Source organism: Mus caroli, chromosome 5 (genome assembly GCF_900094665.2).
Source record: "Mus caroli chromosome 5, CAROLI_EIJ_v1.1, whole genome shotgun sequence".
Taxonomy (NCBI): domain Eukaryota; kingdom Metazoa; phylum Chordata; class Mammalia; order Rodentia; family Muridae; genus Mus; species Mus caroli.
In genome coordinates, this window is record NC_034574.1 from 85,469,104 (window position 1) to 85,480,970 (window position 11,867).

At 44.5% G+C, this 11,867-nt stretch overlaps 2 protein-coding genes across 4 annotated transcripts in view; one reads left to right on the forward strand and one right to left on the reverse strand.

The window, feature by feature from the left end:
* The window catches only part of Art3 (ADP-ribosyltransferase 3), an 84,642-nt gene that overhangs the window by 19,623 nt on the left and 53,152 nt on the right, over positions 1-11,867 (forward strand). The window lies entirely within an intron of this gene.
* The window catches only part of Cxcl11 (C-X-C motif chemokine ligand 11), a 5,504-nt gene continuing 2,858 nt past the window's right edge, over positions 9,222-11,867 (reverse strand). For both annotated transcript variants that reach the window (XM_029477278.1, XM_021161762.2), the window contains 3 exons: positions 10,502-10,628; positions 10,337-10,409; positions 9,222-10,103 (listed from right to left, as the gene is read on the reverse strand). In XM_029477278.1, the coding sequence (XP_029333138.1) occupies positions 10,062-10,103; positions 10,337-10,409; positions 10,502-10,628 (242 nt within the window). In that variant the 3' untranslated portion in view covers positions 9,222-10,061. The remainder of the gene's footprint in view (positions 10,104-10,336; positions 10,410-10,501; positions 10,629-11,867) is intronic.

Here is an 11,867-nt window from a genome sequence, read left to right on the forward strand (position 1 = left end):
CACACACACACACACACACACACACACACACACTCAAGAGTGAAGTGTTCCTACGGACTGCACATGATAGCAAACACCTTTAGTCCTAGCACTTGGGAGGTGGAGACAGCTAGATCTCTTTGAGTTCAAGGCTGGACTGGTCTACATAGTGAGTTCCAGGACTATGTATAGAGCCCATCTCAAAGACAAACAAAACAGAAGAGTGAGGTGTGCTTAAACAAATGACCAGGAGGGGAAGCATATGCAAGTACAGAAGTGCCCTCCCCAACACACAGACACACACCACACACACAGACGCAAACACACACACGCACACACACACACACACACACACACACACACACACCACACACACACACACACTCATAGACACAAACACAAATACAGAGGACACCAACCAGCCAGTCTAGAAGCATGGAAGAGTGGCATGAGGTAGTGACCCCTGGGTAGGACCTGGAGTTGAGTTTTGCAGGCTCAGAACACCCATTGTCCCCAATTATCCTCAGTAAGCATGATTTTGGAGAGCTGATTATGCTAAGCAAATCTGATTAAGGCAAACTGTTTTTATTATTATTATTACTATTACTATTTTGGTTTTCCAACACAGGGTCTTCCTATGTAGCCTTGGGTGTCCTGGAACTCACCATGTACATTAGGCTGGCCTTGAATTCAAAGTTACCCTTCCACCTGCCTCTGCCTCCCAATGCTTATGATTAAAGGCCTGTGCCACCATGCCCACCCTAAGATGCAAACTAAAAAGTCTGTTCCTTGCTGGTGTGGGCCATCCCACAACTGGGATTACTGGGGTGGCTATCCAGGCCACTCATGTCCCAGTGCCTGGGATGTGAAGTAGCAATCTGTGTTCTGCCTGCTGAGAACAGAAGCTGCTACAGACTGGACTCAGTCTGTCCTTTCACCCACAGGAGAATCAGAGTCCCGGCACAGGTGGGCACAGAGTCGGCAAAAAGTGACAAACAAATATGGACACAAGGGAGTGTTGTATCTGAATGTAATTTTGTCAAAGTGAGCATCCAACTTATATATTACAGAAGAAAACAAAGAAGTTAGGTGTCACAACAGCCAAGGTACATTGAAGTTATCTGACACAAAACAGAAATGCCTTCAAAAGACTGGCAGGAACCAGGCAATGTTTACAGTTAAGATAAAAACAGTCCAGCCTAGAGACAGCTAATGACAGGGGCCAGGTGAGGATTCCACACCCTAGTCACAATTTATGCTATTCTTTTGAGCCTTATGAAAGCTTGTACCAGGGGGTTCTGTTCTAGCAGACCTTTTCATGAATAATGCAATACTGTAGTTCTTCCTTAAACCACAACCCTCCTTCTTCCTAGGCCATGGTAAATTCTTGTATATGGGAGTAACTTGACTGCTCTTTTAAGTGTCTGTAGGGAATCTCCATTTGTCAGAAGAGACAACTAATATGCAATGTAGTCTGCCATACTTGACTGTAATGAAGATTCTCAGTATACTTTGCTAAGCTTGCCCTGAGATTTCTAACTCCTATCTGACACACTGAGATGCCTGATTACTAACTGTCAACACTGGGGCATTTCGTCTGGATGAATGACATTCTTACGAAATTCCAAGCCCAGGGTCAGCTCAAGGACTGCCTAGGACATGGGTGAAAGCCAGGAAGTAAAAAGCTCAACCTGATTTAGGTATTTGTAAAATCATTTCTTGGAGGCACCTATAAGAAAACAATACTGAAAGAAAGCACACAGATCCACACAACGACTAACGCAGGGACAGGTTTGGAGCATTCTTGCTGTGGGAATGCCAAGGTTCCAGGAGGCTAAGTTTCCGTGAAACTCTTTGCCTCGAGACTGTGTCCAAGCCTTTAGGCCTGTCACGCAGACTTCAGTGGAGTGTGTGGCAAGAAGCAGGACAAAGATTCCTTCTCTTGTTTTGCATGGGAGCCTGCTCAGGGCATCAACCCCATGGATGTAACCAACGTGGGAAACCATTCCGGAGCAGGGGTGGTTTGCACACCAGTAGGGAACCTGCTGTTAAGCTTCCGGTCGCTGCTAACCTACATGGGGTAGTTGAATGGAAAAGAAAAGAAAAATGATCACGTTTAAAACATAGTTTTTTCTTTCAGCAATTCCCAAGGCTTTTTTTGGCCCATTTACTTCGCTAGTATTTATTCACTGTTGGGGGTTAACTTTGAAAGAGAGAGAGAGAGAGAGAGTTACAGAACTTAGTTTCAGTTTCCACTTCATAGATTTAGCCTGTGGTTACAGCACCAGACCAGAGAAATAAAACCCAATAAAAACAACCTGTTCTTAACTGCTTCTGAGCGCAGACCCCCTGACAACACAAAGGCTTTCTGAGAAACGAAAACTCTTAGAAGAAGCTCAGAAGCAGACGCTTCAGAAGCTGGAAGACGGGATTCCCCTGGTTGCTGCAGGGCACCGCTCTGTCCAAAGTCCTATGTCAGCAACCTCCCCTGCACAGCTCTGACTTGGCACTGGCTGGGTGGACTGCTCCAATGCTTCCCAATGACACAATCAGCTCTTCACTCCCTGCCAGCTTGAGCCCAGGGCAAATGAGGTGCTGGCAGAGGGGTGGCAGACACAATCATGCCCGGGAATGCCAGGTGCAGAGTTCATTCCAGTGGTTCTCAACCTGTGGGTCGAGACCCCCCCCCATATCAGCAAGTTATATTACAATGGATGGCAATAGCAAAATTATAGTGATGAAGTAACAATGAAAATAACTTCATGGTTGGTGGTCAACACAACACGAGGGTCACAACAGTAGAAACGTTGAAAACTGTTTTGTTCTTCTTCCAGACAGGGTTTCTCTGTGCTGCCCTGGCTCTCCCGGACCTTACTCTGTAGACCAGGTTGGCCTTGAACTCACAGAGAGTCACTGTTTTAGACCATACAGTGACTGGTTTTTATTTTGGTGCTGAAGATCCAAATCAGAACCTTAGACATGCTTGGCAGATGCTCTACCACTGAGCTATGCCATGGCCCCAGCTTTTGTTTTTGTTTTTTTTTTTTTTGCAGTGGGGGATTCTTCGGATGATACAGTTAACACTACTGATATCTGTTTGCTTTTATACAGAGTTCACAGGCTGTAGATAAATTAGCACTAGAACTGAAGACGTCTAAGAAAGGGTTTTACTGGAAAGGCAGTTTACCTAGTGGATAAATAATAGCACAGAGTGGACTTATAAGCAAGGATACTCCTTTCAGTGTGCAGGTCCTGATGGTTAAAACAAAGGGGAACAGAAAGACAAATTCTTACAGATGATAAAATTCCAAAGAAAACTCTAAAGTAACACATTTAAAACTGGTTTTAATACTAGTTAGATATTACTAGCAGCTTTAATACTAGTTAAGATATTACTAGCAGCTAGTGTTCTGGGGTGGGAGTGGGGGAGCGGGCATCTACATGAGAGGCAAATGATTTTAAGATGTTATATAAAAATAATTTATACCAAGTGTGGATGAATCTGAGATTCTACCAACTAAAATAGTACCGTGTTAACTAGCTCACAATTGCCCCTGTGACAAAGTTCAGCAAGCCAAAAGCCAGCCAAATGGCATCTTGTCTGGGCATGTGCATTTGTTGTAGGCACAGCATGGTGTTTGTGCTTCACGGCCCAGAGCAAGTTTTATGCTGATGTTCCAGTCCCTGCCAACCCTGCACGGGGTGTTTGAATTGGGGGGGGGGGAAATGAAGGAAAATGATAACTTAAAAATACATTATTTTCTTTCAAATATCCTCAAGGCTTTTGTTGCATTTATTTTGCTAGTATTTACTGTTCAGGGCTCACTTAGGAAGAAAATAAGAGTTAAAGAACTTAATTTCAAGTCTTTAATCCCAGCACTCTGGAGGCAGAGGTAGGAGGAGCTCTGTGAGTTTGAAGCCAGCCTGGTCTACAAGAGTGAGTTCCAGGACAGCCAGGGCTATTATACAGAGAAACCTTGTCTTGGAAAAACCAAACCAAACCAAAGAGAACAGCTTAGTTAAGTTTCCCCTTCCACACATTAAGAACCAGAGCTCAGGATAGGGTTAAATTTGGAAGATGGGGTAGCAAAGAAATAGATGTTCTTTAATGACCTTGACTTGGGTGGAGAGTGGGCAAGTCTTCATGTTACAAACACATGCAGATGCAGGGCTTAGGGATATAAGTTTACGGAGTCACTAAGTAAAATGACAATCCAGCCTGGATACCAGAGGTCCAGTAAAAACTAGTGCTGTATGAGGTGGCACATGTCTGTAATCACAGCACTGGGGAGGCAGAGGAAGGTGGGCCACTGTGGGTCTTAACCCAGCCAAGGCTTCCTAGTACCTAAGCTCCTGACACTACCCTGGATATTAAGTGGTGGTGATATTTTCAGTCAGCAAAGTGACTGAATTTATTAAAAATCATGTAGTAAAATCAACATTTACTGCATGTTTTCACCTGTGTGAGGCTGTACTATTTTATTTATTCATTTAACTAAAGTCTTAGACTGTTTTGAACAGCTCAGCGATGTTCCATAGCAAGATTCTAGCCTAAGCCTAGGCAGTCAAGTCCCAGAGTCATTGAGCACACTGCTATGCTGCCTGTCTGTCTGTGTTACTCGGGCTCTTTGCTGCCTGTTCGTGTCACTGCTGTGCTGCCTGTCTGTGTTAGCTTTGCTGTCCCCCTCTGTTGGCAAGGAAGAATCAATGACATGGATCAATGAATCAGGACATTGGCTTTTCTCAACTTGAGAAGTGTAAACTGAGGAAGAAGCAGTCCTCTTACTCTGACCAAGGTCAAAGGGAGTGCATGTCTCACTGGGACTTCTGGAGAGTAGAAGATAGATACAGCTGTGAATGTGAGAGGATATATGTTTCTCAACAAGAAATCTTTTACTATAATGTTAAAGTAACAAACTTCTGAGCATTGCTGTAGAGATCAAGCTGATAGTCCATACACTAATGATATTATAGATGAAAACCACTCATAAGCAGGTAACAGTAAACAACACCAAAAAAAAAAAATACCTTGTGGGAGTTGATGGTTGTGTTTTAAAGATGACTTGGTATAAATCCAAAATGTAATAGAAGCGGAGCCCTCCTGGCTTCCTCACCGTGGCCTGGGGAGTGTTGTGTTCTGCTTCTGCCGTCTGGATTTCCTCTCTCCTCATATTAACTTAGCTCAAGCCCTTTGTTTGCTTCCCTTTTACTAAAAGTATCCTTTTATCATAAATAAATCCTGATTACACTTTCCAAACCCTCTCTCTACTCTGCTATTCCTTCCCCTCCCCCCTCACTCTCTTTCTGTTTCATTAGAAAAGAACAGGCTTCTAAGAGATAGCAATCAAACACGACAAAATAAAATACAGTAAGACACCACAAAAGCCATCTCATGGAGGCTGGACAAGGCATCCTAACAGAAGGAAGCGACCACAAGAGCTGTAGTGCATGCACAGAGGGCCTGGTGCAGGCCTGCGGGTGTCTGCCCTGTGCCTGCTGCTTCAGGGTCTGTTGAGTTCCTGTGAGGTTTGCTCAGTTGGTGTAGAGACCCATGTTCTCCTGGTGTCCTCCATACCTTCTGGCTCTTACAACCTTTCTGTCTGCTTTTCCGGGGTTCCCTGAGCTCCGAGGTGGGGAGATTTGATGCAGATGTCCTATTTAGAGCTCCGTGTTCCAAAGTCTGGCATTCTCTGCATATTGTCTGGCTGTGAGTCTCTACATTTGTTCCCATCTGCAGCTGGAGGTAGCTTTGCTGATGCTGGCTGAGCAAGCACCAGTCTATGAGTATAGCTGAACATTGTTAGGAGTTATTTTATTGCTATGTTCCCTTAGCAGACCAGTAGTGTTTGGCTTTACCTTAGCTCTCTGGGCTATCTTAGTCACCCACGCAGTATTGGGTTCCTTCTTGTAAAGTGGGCCCTAAATCATATCAGACATTGGTTGGTTACATCACAAGCTTTGTGCCACCATTGCCCTAGCATATTTTGCAGGCAGGACATCATTGTAGATCAGAGGTTTTGTGGCTGAATTAGTATTTATGTTTCTCTCATGGTAGCCTGCAGATTACCTTCCCATACCAAAGACACTAGGACATAGGGGTGAAGGTTTATGTAAGCACCAGTTTGCCTTCTCCATGTTCAGTGGATTGTGTGGGCGTTGTCTTCAGGAATGGGCGGAGCTATCAGTTTGTAGAGATTGGCTGTGTTTCTCTTCAGATGGAAGGGTATCTTGGGACTTGGAAGCCCAGGAACTATCTCTGAGGGAAGAAGATGTCCCAGTGGAAGGGCATCCTGAGGCACGGGAGCTCTGAGATGAAGCAGAGGTGCTGAAGCTTCCAGGGAGGGCATCCCCAGCTGAGCTGAGGAGCCCAGGACCCTCAGCCCTGATCCACTTCTTTTCTTCTCAGCTTCTCTAGGCAAGTGAGTCACACCAGGCAAGAAATCTCATAAAAGAGATTAATTGGATGGTCCAGGGTGTGGAAGGATGAATCCAGGGATAGCTGTCCTCTGCTCCCAGGAGTGGACAACAGGACAAAAAGGCTGTGCTTATATAGGGGTTCTGAGGGGGCGGAGCTTCTCAGGGCAGAGGTTTCCAGAGTGAGGACTGGTGGGATTTCAAGTCTTGAGTTTGAGGAACTCAGGGATTGGTGGGTTTCCTGCTCAGGGATTGGTGGCTTTTTTTCACCCTTTTTCCTACATTCAGCCCCCGGGTTAGGGTGGGAAGTCCTTCTCTGCTTCAGCTGGCTTTTTCTGAGGGGCTGCTGGGGTTCAGGGAGGCTGGAGAGGAGGTGCTGCCAGTGTGGACAGCTCCTGCGGTGGTGTTTCACGAAAGCTGTAGGGTGAGGCAGGAAAGAAGGTGTCGCCACAGTGGACAGCTCCTGAGGGGCAGCTCCCACTGAGCCAGGGAAGGTAGTGCACCACCGTGGACAGCTCCCGCAGCTCCTGAGAAGGCAGCGGGCTGAGGAGATGAGGTACAGTCATTTTTGATGCTATAATTTTGGACAGCTCCTGTAGGGCATTTTCCTGCCCTGCGGTAGGCTGGGGAGGGAAAGGGGGGCCTGCCTCCGCTTTGACGATTTTTGTGGCACCGTGGCTTCTGTCCTGTGCTGCTCCACAGACCTATTGTTTTGGCAACAGCTTAGGTTGTTTGGGGATGGGACCCCTTTGCCAGCAACTCGATTGGATGTAACCCAGTCCTGGGTCGTTTGGTGACATGAAAAAAGGCAGTTGTGACTCCGTCTCCCTCATTATTTGGAGCCTACATTAGGGTCACCTTCAGACTCACTAGGGAGTTTACACTACACTAAGTTTTCATACGATAAAAGACCTATTTATTCTAGCTAGCCCATATAAATGACACACAAGCTTGGTGTTTTATTTGACAAGCTGTAAGCCTAGATTGGGCAGGTTTTGAGCTATTGTAACTTACATCCAGTCCATAGGGCCCGTGTTACCTGCTGTTTGAGTCTCATCCAGGCTGCCTTTGCTCTGTCAGCGCATCCTCAGGTTGCACTTCTGGCCATGCCCTGGTCTATCTCCTCTCATGGTGTCTGACTCCTCTCTCTGTCTTCCTCTCCTCTCTTTCATGGTCCCTATCTGCAGCCCTTAGCCTGGTAACTGAAACCCCGCCTACCTCTGTTCTCCCCAGTAGTTGTCTGTCTACACTTTTATTCAACCAATAGCTTTTCTACTGTCAGCTCTCAGGATGTGAAATATCAAGTTAGTGCATCTTTGAGTTGGATTGTATTGGACCTTTGTGTTGTTGTTTTTAAACCACTCTTAAAGGACTGAGAATATAACTAATAAACGTAAATATTTAGAGTTCAAAGACTGTGCTGACATCATAAATATTTATGTTTATTAGTTATATTCTCAGTCCTTTAAGAGAAAATACGAAAAGCCTTTTTGTTCTTAATTAAACAATTATATTTCTGTAAAAGCAAGTATCCTCATATGCCCAGTAAAAAACTACTTCAGTTTGTTGCATGTGCGGTGGTCTCCAGTGTGAGTGCTTCAGACAGGGTTCATTCACTGCATTTCGTTCATTGCATTTCCTGTGTCATGACATGCACAGAACAGTGTACATGGGATGTGCTCAGAACTAAGGTGGTCGTGATGTTCTGTAGTGAAGCACGGTAAACACAGCCGCAAACACCCTGGCCTCATGTGTTGATTTTTGAACTGAGCTTTGGTTATGGATCCAGAGATCCTGTACTGTTGTCAGGTTGTTTGTTTGTTCATTTGTTTTGGTGACTCCAGATTCAGGTGTGTCATTTACGCAGCTATGGACACACACTTAAGGGAGCTGTGGTAGAAAGGACCCAGCGGAGTCAAGCCAGGCGTCAGGGAGACACTGGCAAGAGTGTCTGTCACAGCTACTATTTCAGGTTTCTCGGTGACAGTCGGTGTGCCCTCACTGAGGTGCAAAGTCTGAGTACACACAGCCTGGCTGGGGCTTTGCTGTGCTTGGCAGGAAATCTCCCTTTGCTTTCCCCTTTTGACGCAGCTCAGAAAGTCACAATAGGAGAGATTTAACAGGTGAAAGGGGCTGGGGTGGGGCAGCCAGGAAGAGTCTCTTCAATCCTAAGTGAAGTTGATTAGATTCCTTTATGACTACTATCGAAGTACATTTCTTTTTCTTTTCTTCCTTCCTTTCTTCCTTCCTTCCTTCCTTCCTTCCTTCCTTCCTTCCTTCCTTCCTTCCTTCCTTCCTCCCTCCCTCCCTTTCTTCCTTTCTTTTCTTTCTTTCTTTTATTTTATTTGGGCATTTCTTTTTTCTTTACTTTAAGATAGGGTTTCTCTGTGTAGCCCTGGCTATTCTGAAACTCCTGGTCTGTAGACCAGGCTGGCCTTGAACTCAAGATCCTCCTGCCTCTGCCTTTCAAGTGCTGAAATTAAGGTGTGTACCACCACACCTGGGTAATTTTTTATTGAAAATTTTAACAGTACCTTTTAATCATACTTTTTCTCATCTTCAGCTCCTCCTCACTAAAGTATATTCCTTTCTATTTAAAAATATTTTGAGACAGGGTTTCTTTGTGTAGCCCTGGCTGTTCTGAAAGACCAGTCTGGCCTGGACCTCACAGAGATCCGCCTGCCTCTGCCTCCCAAGTGCTGGGATTAAAGGCATGTACGTTTCTAAAGAATTCTATGTGAAGACAAATACCTGTGTAGCTCTAAAAAACAAAACAAAGCAAAAACAATCTAAAGGCATCTCAATGTCCAGAAAGCATGTAGCTGTTGATGATTTAATAAGTGTTACAATAGCTTACTAGAGAAGCACAATTCTTATTCTTTTCAAGGAGAGACAGAGCCAGCCATCCCTACCATTCATTCACAGTATGACCAAGGAAAGGAACAAAGTACACATTTACATATTTTTCTCAAAGGCAGACTCACAGGAAAACAGACTGAAAGAGGTGCACAGATTTTTTTTTCCTACATTTTTCTTTGGTGAACAGTACCAATTTATTTTAAAAATCTATTCAGGTTATTGTCACTGATAAAACCAGACATGCAGGAAATTAACACATCTTAACCCCTTAGAAGGCCTCAGGGGGAAGCCAGTGTGACTAACTAGCCAGTGTGACTAACTAGCCAGTGTGACTAACTAGCCAGTGCGACTAACTAGGAAACAAACAGTAGTGTTCTTACTAGTTTCTACAACGCAGAAATGTTTTCCGGCACCTCATGAATCGTAGTCTTTTTAAATGAACAAACAAGACAAAATGTGGAAATGTCTTCCTCGATGTTCATGTGCCTCGTGATATTTGGGGAAAGGAATGTTTATTTGCATGAACAATTCTTTGAGGAATGTTTTACTACACACACAGATGCTTTTGAATCCAGCACTGGTCCGGATTGCAGTAACAATGCATCCACTGTAACCACAGAAGGTAGTGTGCACATGACTTTTAGAGATAAATATTTTTCATAGCCAAGTAGAACAGTTTAGATGTATCGGACCTTCTAGAAGGTTCTGCAGCCTGGTAATACGTGGATGCATGTTCCACGACAGCAGAGGGTCGGGTTCCTGGCACAGAGTTCTTATTGGAGGGCTCACAGTCAGACGCTCCCAGGATGTCACATGTTTTGGCGCCTTAAAATATTCTTTCTTTCGATTGTCTGTAATGAGAAAATGAAGTTTTACTTACTGGGTTGTTTCGTTTCCTCAGTAATTAAGAGCTGACCTGTAAAAACAATGCAGAGGATAAAGATGTGGCCAGGTTTAACCCAGGACCCCTTAACTGGGTGCTTCTGTTAGGATGGTAATGGGGTCTTCCGGCAGTCGCCTGTTCTCTGTGTTCCAGCACTCTCGTGGGTAAAGCACATTCCGACCTGGCCGACTCAAAACCTACCTGCATTATGAGGCGAGCTTGCTTGGATCTGGGGTCCAGGCACCTTTGTCGTTTATGAGGCTTCATAGTAACACTGGTAAGGGAGACACAAAATAGTCTTAAACTTTGGTGGGAAAACATCAACCAAACAAAAGCACCCATACCATTGTCACCTCCAGCACATACATCACTTCAACTTTGTCGCAGCCGTTACTCGGGTAAATTACAGAAGCTTTCTCGATCTCTGTCATTTTGACGGCTTTCACCCCAGGGCCGATGCAAAGACAGCGCCCCCTTTTGAACATAAGGAAGCCTGGGACAGACCACAGCATTGGTTAGTCAGGGCTGTGCAGTGGATGGCAGACACATTTGTTAATCTCAACTGTGCAGACTGAAATTAAGTTTTTGAATCTCTCTGCATTAGGCTAATTTGCTGTATCCTTGATGCTTTCCTTCCCTAATATTTGCTAATTATTTAATTTAGACAGGACTCACTTGCCATTTGGACCAGGTTTGCCTCCAACTCACCACAAAGTCCAGGATGATCTTGAACTTGAAGCACTCACTACATAGCAGCCCCACCCCACCCCCATCTTGGCATTATCCTACCACACTCAGCTCACCCTCCTAAGTGCTGAAATTATATTACAGTATGGGTATGCTATGAGACCGGCTCTTGATTACTTTAAATAACACCTACACAGTATACAGCAACCCAGAGAACAAAGTGGCTATTTATTTGGAATTATTTTATGACTGATGGAATGGGTATACAAGCGTCGTTTACAGTCGCTGGTGATCTGTTCTTTACTAAATGAGCAAATAGTTAATAATTCCTTTGATCTTTGTCTTCGCAGTTCAAATTCTAGATTAAGACTAAGTATTATGAATCATGTTGTCTTCCACAGCTGGAACTGTCTTTAAAGCTTCCAGATGCTCCCAAGGAAACCTCAGAGGTTCATTATTTCATAACAGCAGCAAGAGTTGTAAAAATGGCTTGGCTTGTCACATTAACTTCATATCTGGATTAGCCCAGGTCTGCTGTGATAATCGAGTAAGAACCATCAGCTCCCAGGAGAAACACTTCCAGGTTCAGTCATGGGAAATGTGAACAATGCTTCTATTTAGGAACAGTATTCTCTGGGAAGAGCTTGTGGAGCGTTGTCTGTATCCACGCTACCCTTAAATCACTCTTGCCCTCAAGTGACATATTGATCAAGCACGTATGACATTTTTATGACCATTGCCCCAGAGAGAAATTTCCTTTTCTCTCTTCTGAAAGTATTGGTCATAACAAATTAGCAGTCTCATGGTTAAAACATTAATTTTTTCAGAATACCAACATAATCCCACATAAGATTCTCTGAACAGGCATTGAGGACTGGATAATTGTCAGAAAATGAAGAAATTGGGCAGGGGTAGCGCACGCCTTTAATCCCAGCACTTGGGAGGCAGAGACAGGTGGATTTCTGAGTTCGAGGCCAGCCTGGTCTACAGAGTGAGTTCCAGGACAGCCAGGGCTACACAGAGAAACCCTGTCTTGAAAAAAAAA